The following is a 20266-nucleotide window of genomic DNA, read 5'->3' on the forward strand; positions in this document are numbered from 1 at the left end:
AGTGCACGGGGTGATCGCTGGATGGCGCGGACCCGTTGGGCTGAAGGGGCCTGTTTCCAGGCTGTATCTCTAAAGTCTGAACTATAGTCTCGATGACTACCTCTTCCCACTGAGACCGGGTCGAGCATTTGAATTAGATTTCCTAGCAAAGTTTCCTTCCCGTTAGATTTCCCATTTTCCAAAGGCAGGTTAGGTTTATCGTGTATTTGGGCCACGGTATGCAGAGGGGTGCTGTCTTTCAGCGAGGCAGCAGTATCAGTCTGCAGCCTGCCAGAGGTGACAACATCTGCTACAGCAACTTATCGGCGCTGTCACATCCAGCAGCTGCACACTCTGACAGATGTTGAGTGATACGCTCCAAAACCGTAATAAACACAGGCTCGACTGGAAATGAGATGGTCTGAGCAACAAATCAAGGGAGCACGAGATGTAGACTCGAGTGTCTGAGCTCTGGACAGACAGGGCCTTTGGGGACATTGTTCCTTGTAGCGCAGTAGGATGAGGGGCGATCTTATTGAAGTGTTTAACATCGTGAGGGAAATAGATAGAGTGAATGCACTGTCTTTTACCAAGAGTAGGGGAATCAAGAACCAGTGTAGGTTTAAGCATGTAGGGAAAGATTTGATAGGAACCTGATGGGCAACCTTTTCCAAACAGTGGTGGATATATGGAACGAGCTGCCAGGGGAGGTAGTTGAGGCAGGTACTATAACAGTATTTAATCCAGACAGGTCTTTGTTTTTAGATTTTAGAGATACAGCGTGGAAGCTGGCCCTTCGGCCCACTCCGACCATCAATCGCCCGTTCACTCTAATTCTATGTTATCAAATGTTCTCATCCACTCCCTACACACGAGGGACATTTTGCAGAAGTCAATTAACCTACAAACCCGTGCGTCATTGGCATGCGGGAGGAAACCGGATCACCCGGAGGAAACCCATGCAGTCACAGGGAGAACGTACAAACTCCGCACAGACAGCACCCGAGGTCAGGCATGGTGTATGTGTAAATTGGCCCCAGTGTGTGTAGGATAGTGTTAGTGTGCGGGGATCGCTGGTCGGAGCGGACTCAGTGGCCTGAAGGGCCTGTTTCCGTGCTGTATCTCTAAACTAAACTATAGAGGTACATAAAATCATGAGGGGAAGAGATAGGGTGAATGCACAGTCTTTTATCCCTGGGTAAAAAGAGTTCTGACAGTCTACCTTATCTACTCCCATAATTTTACATACTTCTATCGTGGCTCCCTGCAACCTTCCAGAGAAAGCAAACCAAGACTGTCCAAACTCACCCTGTGGTTAATATCCCCTAATGCAGGCATCGTTCTGGTAGATGGTTGAGTCTTGTACATGCGTATGATTCTGCAGTATGATTCTACTGGATGTGTGTGCAAATCAAAGCCTTTCACTGCTACCAGGTCCATGTGACTATAAAGTGACTATTGAACGACTGGGAAAGTGCGTCGGTGAGTGTTAGACGCGGACAAATGGAGCCGCCTACATGGCTCCGTCTCAGGCAGAGGACAAAGAGCCTCCCTCAGGGATGGAAATGGCCTTGACTCCACAGGAGACTGGTTTCGTCTCCTGCACACACACCGCGGTGATCAAATTAGAAAATCATGTGGCCAGAGGGGAGGGAGTGAATCCCTGGGAATGAGGAACATTACCTCCATGGGTCGGCACTCCCATGCTGTTGGCCAGTTGGTACAAGCGCTGTTGCTGCTCCTCGTACGTCCCGTGGTCATTCAGGGCAGACATCATTCGCCTGTAGTGTTCCTCTGGGGTCATCTGAATAATCTGCTCCTCGATTAATGGAGTCTGACACTTTTCTTCACGTGGGCGAGACAAAAAGTGAAAAGACAACATTAATAATATTGTAAGGACATTCGGCAGACACAAATACAACCAAAGACGTACAGGTTTGCAGGTTAATTGGCTTGGTATAAACGTAACTTGTCCCCTACTGTGTGAGCCTACTGTCCCCTAATGCAGCCCATCAAGTCTACTCCGCCATTCAACCATGGCTGATCTATCTCTCCCTCCTAACCCCATTCTTCTGCCTTCTCCCCATAACCCCTGACACCCGTACTAATCAAGAATCTATCCTTCTCTGCCTTTTAAAAATATCCACTGAGCCTCCACAGCCTTCTGTGGCTAAGAATTCCACAGATTCACCTCCCTCTGGCTAAAGAAACCTTGATGCCGCACTCACTCAGTTGCTGCCTATACGCCACAAGCCAGTCACTCCCCGTCACATGTCTGTGAGTCGGCTGCTCTTGGCACATTAGAACCAAGGCCGCAAAGAGGAGTTGCCCAACAGGATCGAATTTCAAGCTTGGCAGCTGGTAGAGACTCTTCCTCACAGAGCCAAAGACCCTGGTTCGATCCCGACCTTGGACACTGTCTCTGTGGGGTTTGCACGTTCTCTCTGTAACCGCGTGGGTTTCCTCCTAGTGCCCCGCCCGGGTTTCCTCCCACATCCCCTGTGCACATGTGTATGTACATGTCCATATGCCTGTGTGCACATGTGTATGTGCATGTCTATATGCCTGTGTGCATGGGTGTGCTTGATTTAGTTTAGCTTAGTTCATTGTCACATGTACTGAGGTACAGTGAAAAGCTTTTGTTGCACGCTAACCAGTCAGTGAAAACTATCAAAGACATGATTACTATCGAGCCATCCACAGCATACAGATACATGATAAAGGGAATAACATTTAGTGCAAGATAAAGTCCAGTAAAGTCTAATTAAAGATCGGCCACCATGGGTGTGCAAATTTGAGCATGTGTAAATCTGAGAGTGCACGTGAGTGGATGCAAGAGTGCGCGTGTAAATCTGTCTTTAGGCAGAGGATTCTTCAACATGACTGTGTTTATTCCAACCCTGCAGACACAGCAGCTTTAGTTTAGTTTAGAGATACAGCGTGGAAACAGGCCCTTCAGCCCACTAAGTCTATGCCAACAACAATCCCCGTACACGAACACCATCCTACACACTAGGGACAATTTACAGAAGCCAATTAGCCTGCAAACCTGCACGTTTTGGAGCGTGGATAAAATCCACGCGGTCATAGGGAGAACGTACAAACTCCGTACAGACAGCACGAACCGTAGTACGAATCAAACCTGGGTCTCTGGGGCTGTGGTCATTCGAGTGTGTAGGATAGTGCTAGTGTACAGGGGATCGCTGGTTGGTGCGGACTCAGCGGGCCGAAGGACCTGTTTCCGCGATGTATCTCTAAACCACCACGGCACCGCTCATAAAGGTTAGGCATAAGATTCAGACAGAAATAAAATCAATGTTGCACTGGGAGGAAGTCCCCAACGTGACTGCTGTGCACCGTGCTGATGCGGGAGGTCTGCTTCACTGCTAATGAGGAGAAGGTATAGGGGAGGGCGAGTTGCAGACGGTCTCGTGGGGAGCAGTGCGTTGGCAGCTCTCTTCCACCTTTGGTCCACCCCCCTCAGCAGTGTGCTTCACCCTGGCTCATCTCAGCTCAGCTCAGTATTGCTGAGTTTGTTGTCACGTGTACCGAGGTACGGCAAAAAGCTTTTGTTGCACGCTAACCAACGTGACTCATCCTCGCAGTGGGGGGAACCTCATTAGGACCACGCTAGGAGTCATCCCCAACCTTTGCAAAGGAAAGTTCCACACGGTCATACTCTGTGAAATAAACCTCTCCACACCTCCCCACAAACCACCGATGACAGCAGCAGCTATATTTAAAAGGGTTGGTTCTGTCACAGCATCATATAGCACGGAAACTGGCCCTTCAGCCCACGGGCTTCATGCTGACCATCATACACCTCCATATACTAATCCTAATCCGTATTCATTCCACTTATTCTCTCCACGTTCCCATCAACCCCCATTTAGAATGGCGAGGTTGCGCAGCGGTAGAGTTGCTGCCTTACTGCGCCTGAGCGTCGAGTTCCATCCTGATGACGTGTGCTGTCTGTACAGAGATTGTATGTTCTCCCTGTGACCATGTGAGTTTTCTCCTCCAGTTGCTCCAGTGTCCTCACACACTCTAATGACATGCAGGTTTGTAGGTTAATTGGCTCCAGTACAAATGTAAATTGTCCCTAGTGTGTAGGATAGTGCTAGTGTACGGGGTGATCGCTGGTCGGCGCAGACTCACGGAAACATAGAAACTAGGTGCAGGAGGATTAGGTCATTCGGCCCTACGAGCCAGCACCGCCATTCAATATGATCATGGCTGATCATCCAAAATCAGTACCCTGTTCCTACTTTTCCCCCATATCCCTTGATTCTGTTTGCCTTAAGAGCTCAATCTATCTCTCTCTTGAAAATGTCCAGTGAATTGGCCTCCACTGGCAGAGAATTCCACAGATTCGCAAATCTCTGGGTGAAAACGTTTTTCCTCATCTCAGTCCTAAATGGCCTACCCCTTATTATCGTAAACTGTGACCCCTGGTTCTGGACTCCCCCAACATGAGGAACATTTTTCCTGCATCTAGCCTGTCCAATCCCTTAAGACTTTTATATGTTTCTACAAGATCAAGTTCAAGTTCAAGTGAGTTTATTGTCATGTGTCCCTGTATAGGACAATGAAATTCTTGCTTTGCTTAAGCACACAGAAAATAGTAGGCATTTACTACAAAACAGATAAATGTGTCCATATGCCATGATATAAATATATACACACATGAATAAATAAACTGGTAAAGTGCAAATAGCAGAAAGTGGTTATTAATAATCAGAGTTTTGTCCGAGCCAGGTTTAATAGCCTGATGGCTGTGGGGAAGTAGCTATTCCTGAACCTGGTTGTTGCAATCTTCAGGCTCCTCCGAGATGAGTGTGTGGCCAGGATGGTGTGGGTCTTTGATGATACTGCCAGCCTTTTTGAGGCAGCGACTGCGATAAATCCCCTCGATGGAAGGACGGTCAGAGCCGATGATGGGCTGGGCAGTATTTACTACTTTTTGAAGTCTTTTCCTCTCCAGGGCGCTCAAATTGCCGAACTAAGCCACGATGCAACCGGTCAGCATGCTCGACCCCTTCTCATCCTTCTAAACTCCAGTGAATACAAGCCCAGTCGATCCATTCTTTCATCATATGTCAGTCCCGCCATCCCAGGAATTAACCTGGTGAACCTATGCTGCACTCCCTCAATAGCAAGAATGTCCTTCCTCAAACTAGGAGACGAAAACTGCACACAATACTCCAGGTACGGTCTCACCAGGGCCATGTACAACTGCAGTAGGACCTCTTTGCTGCTAAACTCAAATCCTCTTGCAATGAAGGCCAACATGCCATTAGCTTTCTGTACTGCCTGCTGTACCCGCATGCTTACTTTCAGTGACTGATGTACAAGGACACCCAGGTCTCATTGCACCTCCCCATTTCCTAATCTGACACCATTCAGATAATAATCTGCCTTGCTGTTCTTGCCACCAAAGTAGACTCTCGCCGAAGAGCCAATGTTTCCGTGCTGAATCTCTACAGCCTAAAGTCTAACTCCTCACAGATTCCACCACTCACCTACATGCTAGGTTCAAGATACAACTTCCAGTTAACCTGCCAACTCACATGTCCTTGAGGTGTGGGAGGAGACCGGAACACCTGTGGGGAAACCCACGTGGTCACAGGGTGATCATGCAAACACTCCCCCATCGTGCAAACTCCACTTAGACAGCACCTGAGGTCAGAATAGCGCCCGGGTTTCTGAGGTTGTGAGGTAGCGGTTCTACTAGCTGCGCCACCCAGCTGCACGTGTCCTGGGAGTTCCCAAGTACTGTCAGCAGCGACAATGTGTATTGCATTGCAATGCTATACTGAACTGTGGGGAAGAAAATAATGTCACTGTGTGTCTGTCGGTGAGACAATAGACGCAGCATCGAACCATCGAACAGGGTCGTGAACCAGCATTGAGGGATAGGCAGCAGGGGGGATGCAAGCAAAAAGCCAGGGATGAGCAGGTACAGCTGCAGCCACATCTGGATTGCAGCAATCACTACATCTGGATCCTTTCCCAGAAATAGAAAGGTCACAGCTGTCGGGTTGACTGGATTTAGTGCCTGGGGTGAACAGTTTTGCTTCAAGCGGATATCGGACTGGGCCGGCCTGTGTTCGTAAGATGGAGGGTTAACGGGTTGGAATGCGGAATGCTCAAAGGGAGCGAGGTGGGGGAGGGGGGGGGGGGGGGGGGGGGGGGGGTCGGGGAGGCCAGGGGGCCGGGTGTCAGGAGGGGCAACACAACAGGGGGGTCGGGATCGGAGAAAAGGAACTTCTCAAGTTGAGGGCTGCAGGAATTGTGCAGAGGGCTGCAGAAACACAGTCGGCGGGAATATTCATGGCCGAGGTGGATTGATTTTTGGATCTTACGGCAATGGTGGGGCTCAGGAGACGGTGATCAGCCGTGGCACTGAATGCAAGGCACGCTCCAGTGACCACTCGGCTTTTCCTTGCTCCTATTTTCCTTCCGATTGCCTGTCACGATTCCATCTGTCACAAAGCAAGTTTACACAGGGGCCAAGGGCAGCGTAGAAAGCCTTTGAGATGCTGATGATCAGCTCGAAGTATTTGAAGTGTGGGAAGAGGTCGGAAAGCTCGGGAGAGGGAAACAGAGCTGAAAAACACGTTGGAGTATTTGTAGTGATCGGGAATGTGTTTGAAGGAACTGCAGATGCTGATTTATACCCAAGATAGATGCAAAGTGCTGGACTAACTCAGCAGGTCAGGCAGCATCTCTGGAGGAAAAGGACGGGTGATGTTTCGGGTCGGGACCCTTCTTCATTTCTCCAGAGATGCTGCCTGACCCGCTGAGTTACTCCGGCATTTTGTGTCCAGGATGCGGGAATGTCAGGAGTTCTCCAAGGGACAAAGATCGATCTGGCTCCTTCCACTTCCAACTTTTTTTTTAAACTGAAAAAATAAACTTTGTTCAGAATAAAAATTGTATACAAAACCCGAACTGTGCAAAATTCCGACATTCTCAGCGGCTATACATACGTGCATTTCACTGCACATCTTGTATGTATCTGTGTCAAATAAAGTTGACCTGCATTATATTTTGTGGTGACGTAATCGTCATTATACTAGGCACTTTTACCACTCATGTGGCCCCCTGGGGTGATATCCCTTCCCTAGTTTGAGGGGTGTCCCCACCGGACTCTGCCCCCCATGTTCATCTGCGGAAGGACCCTAGACTGTGGTCCTCCCCCACAGAGCCTTGGCGTTGGCTGCACCGAGCTTCAGTGCGTCCCTCAGCACGTACTCCTGCAGTCTGGAGTCTGGCAACATTCCCCGATGAACATCTGGGAGACCAACAAAGTTCGGGCAGGCCAAAGGGCGTCTTTCACCGAGTTGATGGCCAGCCAGCAGCGCTCGATATCTGTCTCCGAATGTGTCACTGGGAACAGCCAGGTAAGGGCAGCATAGTTGTGCAGCAGTAGAGTTGCTGCCTTACAGCGCCAGAGACACAGGTTCAATCCTGACTACGGGTGCTGTCTGTACAGAATTTGTACGTTCTCCCTGTGATCGCGTGGGTTTTCTCCAGGTGCTCCGGTTTCCTCCCGCACCCTGAAAACGTACGTGTTTGTAGTTTAATTGGCTTCGGAGTGTGTAGTTGTAAAATTGTCCTCAGTGTGTGTAGATTAGTGTACGGGGTGATCGCTGGTTGACGCGAATTCAGTTGACCGAGGGGCCCGTTTCCAAGCTGTAGCTCTGAATTCTAAAGTCTAGAGACTAAGGTCCAAATCAGAGAATCCTCAGTCACGGAGCTGTTCGGGATAAACCGTGACAAGGACCCTTGCATCATTGTCCAGGCTCTCTTTGCAAATCCACACTTTGCAAAGAGCTGGGCAACTGTGAAGCCACAACAGTGTACTCAACTAAGTGAAAAGATTTCAAAGGTTACCTCTCCTTTTTAAAAAGTGCTGCGATTAGTGCAATCAGCAGGGAAACAGTGAGTACAAGGGGAGGTATTGATGTACTGTACAGCTGTGGCAAGGTTCAAAGTGATTCAATCACATTCTTATCAACATCACTGTAAACGCCAACCTCACCCAAACAAAACACTACATCAGTCAGGAGGTAACATTAACATATAATCCATTCATCTACGCAGGTTGGCTCCAACCGGCAGCTTATTGATGTATTCAAATATTCCTCGCTCTCTCTCGGCAACAGGGCAGGCTTGATCCCAGCCTTCTCAGGAGTTCAGGTCAACACCCTTGGTTGTACTCCACCAGTTTTATTCCGGCTGTATCTCCCGGGTTACTGAGGTCGAGCAGACGGAAAATTAGCAAGGGGAGGTCCCGGCTAGATCCAACACACGTCATAAACTGGGCCACGACCCACCAGAGAGGATTCTGCATCCATCAAGAGGTGGGAAATGATCTTATAGATGTAAACGATCTATAGTTGTGGACGATCTTATAGAGGTGTATGATCTTATAGATCATACAGAAAATAGACATAAAGAGGTGGAGTAACTCAGCGGGACAGACAGCATCTCTGGAGAGAAGGAATGGGTGAAGTTTCGGGTCGAGACTCCATGTGTGCGATCTTATAGAGTTGTACAATCTTTTAGAGATGTATAAAATCATGAGAAGAATAGATCAGGTTGACCCACAGAGCCTCTTGCCCAGAGTAGGGGAATTGAGAACAGTTTAAGGTGAAGAAGGAAAGATTTTATAGGAATCCGAGGGGTAACTTTTTCACGCAAAGGGTGGTGGGTGTATGGAACGAGCTGCTGGAGAAGGTCGTTGAGGCTGGGACTATTGCAATGCTTAAGAAGCAATTGGACAGGTACATGGATTGGACAGGTTTAGAGGGATATGGGCCAAATGCAGGGAAGTGGGACTAGTGTAGATGAGACATGTTGGTCGGTGTGGGGAAGTTTGGGCGATGGGCATGTTTCCATGCTGTATGACTCTATGACTCAAAGAGAAACATCAGGTTCTTGCACTGACCTGCACAACTTTAATGTTTTGGAAGGAACTGCAGATGCTGGTTTATATCAAAGATAGACACAAAATGCTGGAGTAAATCAGCGGGTCAGGCAGTATCTCTGGAGAAAAGGAATAGGTGACGTTTCGGGTCAGAAGAAGGGTTTCAACCTGAAATGTTACCTATTTCTTTACTCCAGACATGCAGCCTGACCAGCATGAGTTACCCCAGCATTTAGAGTAATGTGTTCAGTTCTGGGCACCATGTTATAGGAAAGATGTTGTCGAGCTGGAAAGAGTAACAAAATTTACAAGGATTTGGCAAGACTAGAGGGTCTGAGCTATGGGGAGAGGTTGAATAGGCAGGGACTCTATTCCTTGGAGCGCAGGGGGATGAGGGGTGATCTTATAGAGGTGGATAAAATCATGAGAGGAATAGATCGGGTGGATGCAAGAAATCTCCTGCCCAGGAGAATCATGGACCAGAGGACATAGGTTTAAGGTGAAGGGGAAAATATTTTGTAGGAACCTGAATGGTAACTGATTCACACAAAGGGTGATGGGTGTATGGTACAAGCTGCCAGAGGGGGTAGAGGCTGGGACTATCCCAGCATTTCAGAAACCATTAGACAAGTACGTGGATAGGACAGGTTTGGAGGAATATGGACCAAATGTGGGCAGGTGGAACTAGTGTAGCTGGGACATGTTGGCTTGTGTGTGGACAAGTTGGGCCGAAGAGGGCAGTTTCCACACTGTATCACTCTATGACTCTAAGACCTTGTGCATCATTTAGGGCTCATTCCACAACCAAAAGGGGTTGCATAAGGGTTTGATCCCCGAGAACTGCCTTGAGCAAATATTTTCGTAAATCAGAGATGAACAATTTTAATGAGGGTCCATTAACTGGAGTATCTATTTCTGCCTTCCTCTGTAGTTGCAGTAGTATAGAAGGGAACTGCCTTGTCAGTTTCCAAAGCAAATCTGTTAGTGACCTCCAACTGTGTTTGATTGATTGAAAGATACGGCATAGAAACGGGCCTTTCAGCCCACCAACGTCCACGCCGACCATCGATCACCCTTTCACACTAGTTCTATGCTATCCCACTTTCACATCCACTCCCGATGTACTGGAGGCAATTTAAAGAGGCCAATTAACCTACAAGCCCATTCAACTTTGGCATGTGGGAAATATACAACTTTTTCCATCCACTCCCCACAAGTTAGTGGGCAATTTTACATTAGAGACCAATTAACCTACAAACTTGCCACCCTTGGGATGTGGGGGGGGGTGACCAGAGCACCCGAAGGAAACCCATGTGGTTATAGGGAGAAGCTGCAACTCCACACAGACCGAGGTCCGGACTCTGTTTTTTTTCTGTACTAGTATTAGCGTTATGCATTTATTGAATATATTATTATATATTATCTATGTGTATTGTGTTTACAGCCCTGTTATGCTGCTGCAAGTAACAGGTTCATTGTACCTTGTCGGCACATTTGACAATTAAACACTCTTGACTTTTGAACAAGACCAAACCAACACTAGAACTGTTAATAATTTCAAGTAACTCCAGCATGCCCTCCCCCTCTCTTCATCCCTCCTCACCCTAGTTGTCCCATCAGTTCCACTGTTCGCATCCTTGTGTCCCTCTTGTTATCACACCTTCCCCAGTTAACAATGGGCGATGATGGGATCAACCCTTCCTTGGTTAAGAAGGAACAGCAGATGCTGGAAAAATGGAAGGTAGAGAAAAATGCTGGAGAAACTCAGCGGGTGAGGCAGTATCTAGGGAGCGAAATAGGGTCTCGAGAAGTGTCTGAAGAAGGGTCTCGACCCGAAATGTCGGCTATTCCTTTGCTCCATAGATGCTGCCTCAGCCGCTGAGTTTCTCCAGCATTTTTGTCAACTCTTCCTTGGTGATCTGTTGCCGGCCTGTAGTTAATGTGTCCTTTGTTCTCCTCTAGTTTTCTTCCTCCTCCTCTATCTTTCAGTCCGAAGAAAGGTTCTGACGTAAAATGTCACCTCTTCGTTTTAGCTTTAGTTTAGAGATACAGCGCAGAAACAGGCCCTTTGACCCACAGAGTCTACGCCGACCAGCGATCCCCGTACACTAGTACTATCTTACCCACTGGGGTCAATTGACAATTTCTTACCAAAGCCAAATAAACCTCAAAAACCTGTACGTCTTTGGAGGGCAGAAGAAAAGCCACGCGGTCACGGCGAGAATGTAAAACTCCGCACAGACAGCGCCCACAGCCAGGATCAAACCCGGGTCTCTGGCACTGTAATGCAACAGCTCTACCGCTGGGCCACTGTGACTCCCCAGAGATGCTGCCTGGCCTGCTGAGTTACTCCAGCATTTTGTGTCTATCTTTGGTGTAAACCAGCGTCTGCAGTTCCTTCCTACACTAAAAATTTCCAAGTGCTCAGTCAGTGTTAATACCAGCTCACTGTAGCGTTAGGGTCCACACCCATCATTATAGGGCGACACTGCCCTGATCCGTGTAACCATCAGCCACTCAGGCACTGTCACACCTCCACTCCCTCATTAATTAAAGACTGATCCACATTCTCCACTACACGCCTTGAGCACCACTTTTTTTCTCTCCAAATATTCCAAGTTAAAAGGGGCGAGGGGAAATTGAAAGCAGCCTACATTCCTGGCCTAATCCCTGATACACAAAGGCTTCATGATAACCTTCTAACTTTTACGATTAAAAGAACGATTAATCAACAACTAAAGTTATAATGCGGCCAAATGTGTGACAATGGGCAAACACACTCAGCTCACGGGCCCTAGAATGACTCCGTCACACATTAGCCTGCCAGTGTTAAAACAATGTCTCACCTTTGTAACCTTTACAAGTATTGGGGTGGCACGGCGGTGCAGCGATAGAGTTGCTGCCTTACACCACCAGAGACACAGGTTCGACCCGGCTACGGGTGCTGTCTGTACAGAGTTTGCACGTTCTACACGTGACATGCGTGGGTTTCCTCTGGGCGCTCCGGTTTCCTCCCACAATCCAAAGACGTAAAGGTTTGTAGGTTAATTGGCTGGGTCTAAGTGTAAATTGTCCCCAGTGCCTGCAGGATAGTGCAAGTTTACGGGGATCGAAGGTTGGCGCAGACGCGGTGGGCTGAAGGGCCTGTTTCCACGCTGTATCTCTAATCTAAATTAAACAATTCTGGTTGTTGCAAAACACTTTAACTTGTTGGAAACAATAGACAATAGACAATAAGTGCAGGAGTAGGCCTTTCGGCCCTTTGAGCCAGCACCGCCATTCAATGTGATCATGGCTAATCATGCCCAATCAGTACCCCGTTCCTGCCTTCTCCCCATATCCCCTGACTCCGCTGACAAGTAATAATAATAAATTTTATTTATGGGCGCCTTTCAAGAGTCTCAAGGACACCTTACAAAAATTTAGCAGGTAGAGGAAAAACATGTAAGGGGAATGAAATAAATAGTAGACACATGACTTGTACACAAAGTAAAGACAGAATTCAATACAAAACACAATATGAGGCAATTAATGCACAGATGAAAAGGGAGGGGGACGTGGGGCTAAGGATAGGCAGAGGTGAAGAGATGGGTCTTGAGGCGGGACTGGAAGATGGTGAGGGACACGGAATTGCGGATCAGTTGGGGGAGGGAGTTCCAGAGCCTGGGAGCTGCCCTGGAGAAGGCTCTGTCCCCTAAACTGCGGAGGTTGGATTTGAGGATGGAGAGGAGACCGGTTGATGTGGATCTGAGGGACCGTGACGGTTGGTAGGGGGAGAGGAGGTCAGTAAGATATGGGGGGGGGCAGATGGTGGAGGGCTTTGTAGGTGAGAATTTTGTAGTTGATCCGGTGGGAGATGGGAAGCCAGTGAAGTTGTACCCCTGGCTTTGCCGTTGATCTTTCTCACAACTGCGCTGTCAGACTACTTAGCCTGGTCGCCTCCTACCTCTGATATTGCAGGAACAAAAAAAGAAATCACCAAAGCAGCGTGATCTGCGCACGTCAACAGTCAAATCCCAAAGAATTCATTTTCCTGAAACGCAGGCGAAACCCCTGGAACCCCACTGAGTTATTTATCTAAGAAGAATCAACAGTGGCTTTCCAGCAACTTATTCACTCACCAGCCCAACCAAACGCAAATTTGCTTTCGTATCTGTGCGCATCTCTTTGTCATCACCACTTCCACAGCCAACAATCGACCATTGTGGGCTCTTGGGTCATCGGAACCCGGCTCTGATTTGCTCTGCACCCTTTCCATATCTCTAGTTTCCCTCTCCCCTGACTCTCAGTCTGAAGAAGGGTCCCGACCCAAAACGTCACCTGTTCCTTTTCTCCAGAGATGCAGCCTGCCTGAGCCGCTGAGTTACTCCAGCTTTTTTATGTCTATCCCTGGTGTGAACCAGCATTTCAGTTTTAGTTTATTGTCACTTGTGCACCGAGGTAGAATTAAAAGATGTTGTGGCGTGCTAACCAGCCAGCGGCAAGACAATACACGATTACAACAGAGCCGTTCGCAGTGTCTGTAGTTCCTTCCTACATAAGTACAAACTAACCCTTGCAGGATTGTCAAGGGGGCACTGGAACCAGATCCGTCAACCAGCCAACCCAGTGGGGGGAGTAAAGGGCCTGTCCCACTTGGGTGTCAATTGCGCTTCACGCAGATGGCGAGCGGAGATTTTGTACATCCCAAAATCTTGGGGCGCCGTGCGCGACCGCGTGTCACTGCCTACGTCACCACGCACCGTGCGCGTCACAACGCGTAAATGATGTCGCGTAAATGACGCCCGTGGGACAGGCCCTTAAGGCAGCTGAACTATCGGCATGCGTCTATGCCCATTTGACAGCAATTAAGAGCAGGGTGTAAAATACTCTCCCAACACCATCTCCTCGAACCCATCATCTCCGTGTTTAAGAAATAGAAAACCTAATTAGAAACTGAGATTGTGCATTCTTGTCACTTCCAGAGAAACTGCAGTTAAAAGCTTTTCAGACCCATCATTGGCGGGAAGGGGCCGTCAGTTGTCATGGACCTCCTGCCAGGGACGTGGATCTTTCCGATCGAGGGTTTTCATTAAAATCGCTCTTTATTGACTGGGGGCAGGGGCTCATAGATGGACATCACTGCATAAGATGTTGGCTACTTTCTATACATCGGCGAGACCAAGCGTAGACTGTTTCATGTAACACTTGGACCAAATGCTGGCAGGTGGGACTAATGTAGCTGGGACATGTTGGCCGGTGTAGGCAAGTTGGGCTGTGGGGCCTGTTTCCACACTGTATCACTCTATGACTCTATCTGCCAGGACCTGCTGGATCTCTCTGTTCCTGATCATTTTAATGCCCTTTTCCATTCCCATACTGATGCTTCTGTCCCAGACTTGTCCATTGCCAGAGTGAGGCACATAAAATGGAGGAACAGCACCTCATATTCCACAGACACAAAAAGCTGGAGTAACTCAGCGGGACTGGATCTGAAGAAGGGTCTCGACCCGAAACGTCACCCATTCCTTCTCTCCAGAGATGCTGCCTGTCCCACTGAGTTATTCCAGCTTTTTGTGTCTATCTTCACTTTAAACCAGCATCTACAGTTCCTCCCTACTCATATTCCACATAACTAGCTTACAACCCAATGGAATATACATTGAATTCTCCAACACCAACCCCACCCCTCTCCATTCAATTCTCCCACCATCCACCCTTCCCCCCCCCCCCCCCCCCCCCCCCCCCCCCCCCTGCTTCCACACACAATCCCCTTCCACCTATGTTCCTTCCTCTGGCTTCACATTCCAAGCCTCTTCTCTCCTTATCTCACAGCCTTTTGTTTTTTTCATCTTGGCCTCTGTCCACTCATCTGCCTAACCCTTCACCCCTCCACACCTGTACCTATCACTTGCCTGACTTTGCCTCACCTCCACCTCCCTTCCAGCTTTCTCACCCCCCCCACCCCCACTGCAAGCAGTCTGAAGAGGAGTCCCAACCCGAAACATCACCTATCCATGTCCCCCAGAGATGCTGCCTGACCTGCTACTCCAGCACATTGTGTCTTTTTTTGGCAAACCAACATCTGCAGCCCTGTGTGTCTGCTTTCTAACGTATTATGTGTCCCTTTTTTTTCTCCTATAGCAGCCTGGATAACCAAGACCCTCTCTGCAGAAAAGAAATAGGTGACATTTTGGGCCGAGACCCTGCATCAGACTGAGAGTCAGGGAGGAGGAGAGTAGAGGAGGTTCAGAACAAAGCAGAGTCTGCATCGATGACTCAGGAAGAGTGGAGCCCACAATGGTCCTGGTTACTGACTTCTGGAAGCTGGAGGTGGAGTTCATGGTTAATCACCATCCATGGTGACAAAGCGGAGATGGCCAATAGCTTCAGCTTCCTGGGCAAAAATATCACCAACTGCTTGACCTGCACCAACCACATTGAAGCTACGGTCAAGAAAGCACATCAACGCCTCTACTTCCTCAGGACTCGAGGGAAGGTCGGCGTGTCTCCAATGATTCATACCAACGTCTACATTCTATCCGGATGCATCATAGCATGGTTTGGCAACAGCTCTGGCCAGGACTGCAAGAAAATGTCACGAGTTGCGGATGTAGCCCAGTCCAGCACACATACCAGCCTCGCCAACATCGACTCCTTCTACACTTCACGCTGGCTTGAGAAAGTAGTCAACATAATCAAGGACCTTTTTCACCCCAGTCACTCCCTCTTCTCCCCACTCCCGTCCAGCAGAACATACAGAAGCTTGAAAGCACATACCATAACATTCAAGGACAGTTCCTGTCCAGCTGTTATCAGGCAACTGAACCAACAACTGGAGATCCTTCCTGAGCTACAGTCGACCTCACTGGAGACTCTTGGACTTTCTTTAATCAGGCTTTACTGGACTTTATCTTGCCCTTTGTCCTGTATCTGTACACAGTGGATGTCTCGATTGCAATCATATCTAGTCTTTCCGCTGACTGGTTAAGGGCCTGTCCCACTTGGGCTTCAGTTGCGCGTAACTTACGCGACATAATTTACGGGTCACGACGCACACGTCGCGCCCCGCACGTGATGCGCGCATGGTGCGCGGTGACGTAGGCAGTGACGCACAGGATTTTGGGATTCTTCGATCTGGTGACGCGCAAATGACGTCCAAGTGGGACAGGCCCTTTAGCACGCAACATAAAGCTTTTCACTCTACCTCGGCACACGTGACAATAAACAAAACTAAAAGTACCACAAGAAAAGTCGGACAGAACAAATCTCCTGCCTTTCTCCGTCAAAACATCATCATGAACTTCAGCTTCATGAAATGTGTGTCACTAGATCTACATGCTCCAAAGTACAATGAAAAGCTTTGGTTTGCGTGCTATCTAATTAAATCATAAAATATCGTATATACAGTCAAGTCAAACTCGAGTACAAGTGCAACGTGTAGAGCAAAAGGGAAGTGCAAAGTGTAGAATAGACAAAGTCCAATGTCCGCAATGGGGCAGAGGTGAATCGGCCAGGTCCCTCGCTCATTGAAAGTCATTTGTACCAATAACTTGGTTATGGTTGTTGATGAGAAATTCTATGGTCAACCATCAGCTTAAATTACCCATGGGACTAGGAGATTCAGTAACGGCACAAGTACAGGAAGTACATTGAACAGAATGCATTCCCAATAAGGAAGTGTAAAAGTCCTCAACAAAACTTCGCTGGATTTTCAACATGTTGAACATTTTCGGCGACCTGCTGCAACTATGGCGGGCGCCAGCAGTCGCCGAAAAAAACGCATGTGGGACAGACCCTTGAGAAATACAGAGCGGAAACCAAGTCCGCGCCGACCAGCCATCACCAGGTACACTAACGTTATCCTCCACATTAGGGAAAATTTACAATTTTTACCAAAGTCAATTAACCCTGCAAACCTGGTTGTCTTTGGAGTGTGGGAGGAAACAGGAGCAAACCCACGCGGTCACAGGGAGAAGGTACAAATTCCATACAGACAGCAGCCGTAGTCAGGTTGGAACCTGGGTCTCTGGCGCTGTGAGGCAGCAACTCTACCACTGCGCCACCATGCTGCTCCTAATGAAAAGACTAACCTTTCTGAAGATGGGGTCCCGACTTGAAACATCACCTATCCATGTTCTCCTGAGATGCTGCCTGACCTGCTGAGTTATTCCAGCACTTTGTGTGTGTGTGTATTTGTAAACCAGGATCTGCAGTTCCTTGTGTCTACCTTGTGTTTGATGCATTGTGTGACAAAGGCCCTCAGTACCAGACGCCAAAGTGTATCAGTGCAAACTGGAATATGCTGTTACAATGGCAGAGATTCCTTTACATTTTTCAGGTTCACCTAGAGCATGGAAACAGCCCGTCCGGCTCACCAAGTCCGCGCCGACCATCGATCACCCGTTCACACTAGTTCTATGTTATCCCACTATCTCATCCACTCCCTACACACTGGGGGCAATGTACAGAGGCCAATTAACCTACAAACCCGCACGTCTTTGGGATATGTGTGGAAACCGGAGCACCCGGAGGGAACCCATGTGGTCACAGGGTAGGTAGGATGTGCAAACTCCACATGGACAACAGCCGAGATCTGGATCGCACCCGGGTCTCAGGTGCTGCGAGGCAGCGGCTCCTGCCAGCTGTGCCACCGTGCCAGATCTGACCCTCCGTCTTGCAATAAGGACATAGAGAAATATATGGAATGGCCGAATTCCCAATCACTTTCAGGCAGGAGATGTTGCTCTTACCACGTGGAGCTGGCAGTGCCCAGGCCCTGGGAGTGGTTCAAGGTCCCACCCTTAGCCACACGAGCCATCGGAATGAAGGAGAGTGAGAGGGGGACGGGGACATACTACTAAATTGGAAAGAATGCAGAAGAGATTCATCAGGACATTACCAGGACTTGAAGGGTTGAGTTATAAAGGCTGGGGACGTTTCCCTTTGAAGAGAGGGAGGTTGGTGAGCGGTGACATTACTGATGTGTACAAGATCATGAGGGGCCATGGATCACACTCAGTCTTTTTTCAGAACTGTCCTACCAACAACTAGAAAGCTACTATATACCCCATTGGAGACCCTCGGATTATCTTTGACCGGACAACCCTGGACTTTATCTGGCACGGAACGTTATTCACATCAGTCCTTCTGAACCTTCTGAATGTTGTAGTCGGCAGGGCAGTACTCTGCATATCGCCAACTTGGACAATTTTACATTTTTATCAAGCCAATTAACCTACAAACCTGTCCGTCTTTGAGCGTGGGAGGAAACCGATGATCTCGGAGAAAACCCACGGGAAGAACGTACAAACTCCGTACAGACAGCACCCGTAGTCGGGATCGAACCTGGGTCCCAGGCGCTGCTTTTTGCTGTAAGGCAGCAACTGCCACCGTGACTGTCCAGTCCCTTTATAATGTATGCGTACACTGTAAATGGCTCGATTGTAATAATGTATCGCCTTTCCGCTGGCTGGATAGCACGCAACAGAAGCTTTTCACTGTACCTCGGTACACGTGACAATCAACTCAACTCCATTTTTTTTTCCCAGGATGGAGGATTTTAACACGGTTCGATGTGAGAAGGGAGAGAGGGATATTCAAGAGGGAACTCAGGGATAACGTTCACACCTAGAGGGGAGTCCATATCTGGAGCGAGCAGCCAGAGGAAGCCATGGAAGAGGATACAATTTCAATTTGCACAAGACATTTGGACCAATATATAGACAATAGGTGCAGGAGTAGGCCATTTGGCTCGAAGAGCCGAATGGCCTACTCCTGCACCTATTGTCTATTGTCTATATTGGCCGATATATACAGGTATGGGAGGATATAGAGGGATTATGGGCCAAATGCACGCAAATGGGACCAGCCCACAAAGCCAACTTGGTTAGCACAGACAAGATTGGGCCAAAGGGCCTGCATCCATGCTCTGTGGCTAGTGAGAAACCATGTCACCAAAAACAGAAAGCAGAATGTAGTAACCTGGCCTTGTCCAGCATTGAAACGTACCTTTGGGTGATTCGCTCCTTCGCCGTTTGACTTCCAGACACTCACTGTTGTTGTTCGGCGAACATACTCTCCGCTTTCCTAAGATTTCATCTGCAGGATAAAGAGAGAGAGGTCAAAAACCCATTGTCCCTCAAACCCAGCTCCGCGATCATTCGATGTACGGTGAACAGAGTCGCGTTGCAAAGTTCATTGCCAGCTCTGCAAAACAAAACTAACAATTACAACTTGGGGGCTGGCTGCGAAAACCCTGTCTGGTTTATTTTTTTCTCTGCACTTTCTCTTTTTGCCGGCTTTAGCAGTAAAGATTGTCCCCTCCTCCTCCTCCCCCACCTCCGCCTTTTCCTTTCCCCGAGAGAATTAATCCTGATACCCTTGACGGAGATCGGATAAGACTCCGACGGAAACAAGGCACCCGGACAAACAATGGCCTTGTTCGGCCATTTGTCTCAATGAGCTACTTGTGACACAGGGGGCCAAAAACACCGGCAGGACGCCGACATGGGCCAGCGCCCAGCAGCGACCCAACCCTGCACATTCCTTACTGCCAATTTTACCTGTCTGCTCTCGAGATTGTTTTAAAAGGGTTCCTTATCTATTTGGCTGACTGCCTTTCCTGCCCCCATTCCGCTTAGATCGTATCTCCTGGTTCAAAAGCCCCCCCCCAGTGAATCCAGAATACTTCAGTTCCACCTTCTCCCTTCCCTTAAGCACCAAGGTCTTCACTTTCCTCCCAGACTCTGTGGCAATGGATAAACCGTGCATCCACCACACACTCTGCCAGCAGAGACGCCAGTTTCTAATATACAATTACAGCGTACACTGAACAGATTTAAAATCAATATGCCTCTAATATCACTTCTGAGACTGAAGGCATGATGCTGCATATGAACAGGAAGAGCAGGGTGTGCGGGTATCAAACAACAAATTTTCAGCTGTCAGGTGGTTATTAAGCAACATGCTGAGGAGACAGGCACATGCAGCAGCATTCATTGCCACTGACTGATGAATACAGAGTGCTGCAGATCACTTATTAAATCCACGCCAGTCTCGCTCGCTGCCCTTCAAAGTTAAGTGTTGCAATCCGTCAGAGACGCGAGGTTCAGCGTCTCCGAGCCCTGGCTCAGACCCCTGCCGCTCGACAGCCACAAACGTTACTGGCCTCAAGGGTCTCGACCCAAAACGTCACCCATTCCTTCCACAGATATACGCACAAAAAGGTGGAGTAACTCAGCGGGACAGGCAGCATCTCTGGATAGAAGGAATGGGTGTCGTTTTGGGTTGAGACCCTTCTTCAGACGGACTTCGACCCGTCTTCTGAAGAAGGGTCTCCACCCAAAACGTCACCCATTCCTTCTCTCCAGA

At 48.6% G+C, this 20266-nt stretch overlaps 1 protein-coding gene across 2 annotated transcripts in view; it reads right to left on the reverse strand.

Annotated features, from left to right (window-relative positions):
• Positions 1-20266, reverse strand: part of samd11 (sterile alpha motif domain containing 11) — a 250660-nt gene that overhangs the window by 72584 nt on the left and 157810 nt on the right. For both annotated transcript variants that reach the window (XM_055659599.1, XM_055659598.1), the window contains exons 6-7: positions 18905-18994; positions 1663-1824 (exon numbers count right to left, since the gene is read on the reverse strand). In XM_055659599.1, coding sequence (XP_055515574.1) covers positions 1663-1824; positions 18905-18994 — 252 coding nt within the window. The remainder of the gene's footprint in view (positions 1-1662; positions 1825-18904; positions 18995-20266) is intronic.

Source organism: Leucoraja erinacea, chromosome 30 (genome assembly GCF_028641065.1).
Source record: "Leucoraja erinacea ecotype New England chromosome 30, Leri_hhj_1, whole genome shotgun sequence".
Taxonomy (NCBI): Eukaryota; Metazoa; Chordata; class Chondrichthyes; order Rajiformes; family Rajidae; genus Leucoraja; species Leucoraja erinaceus.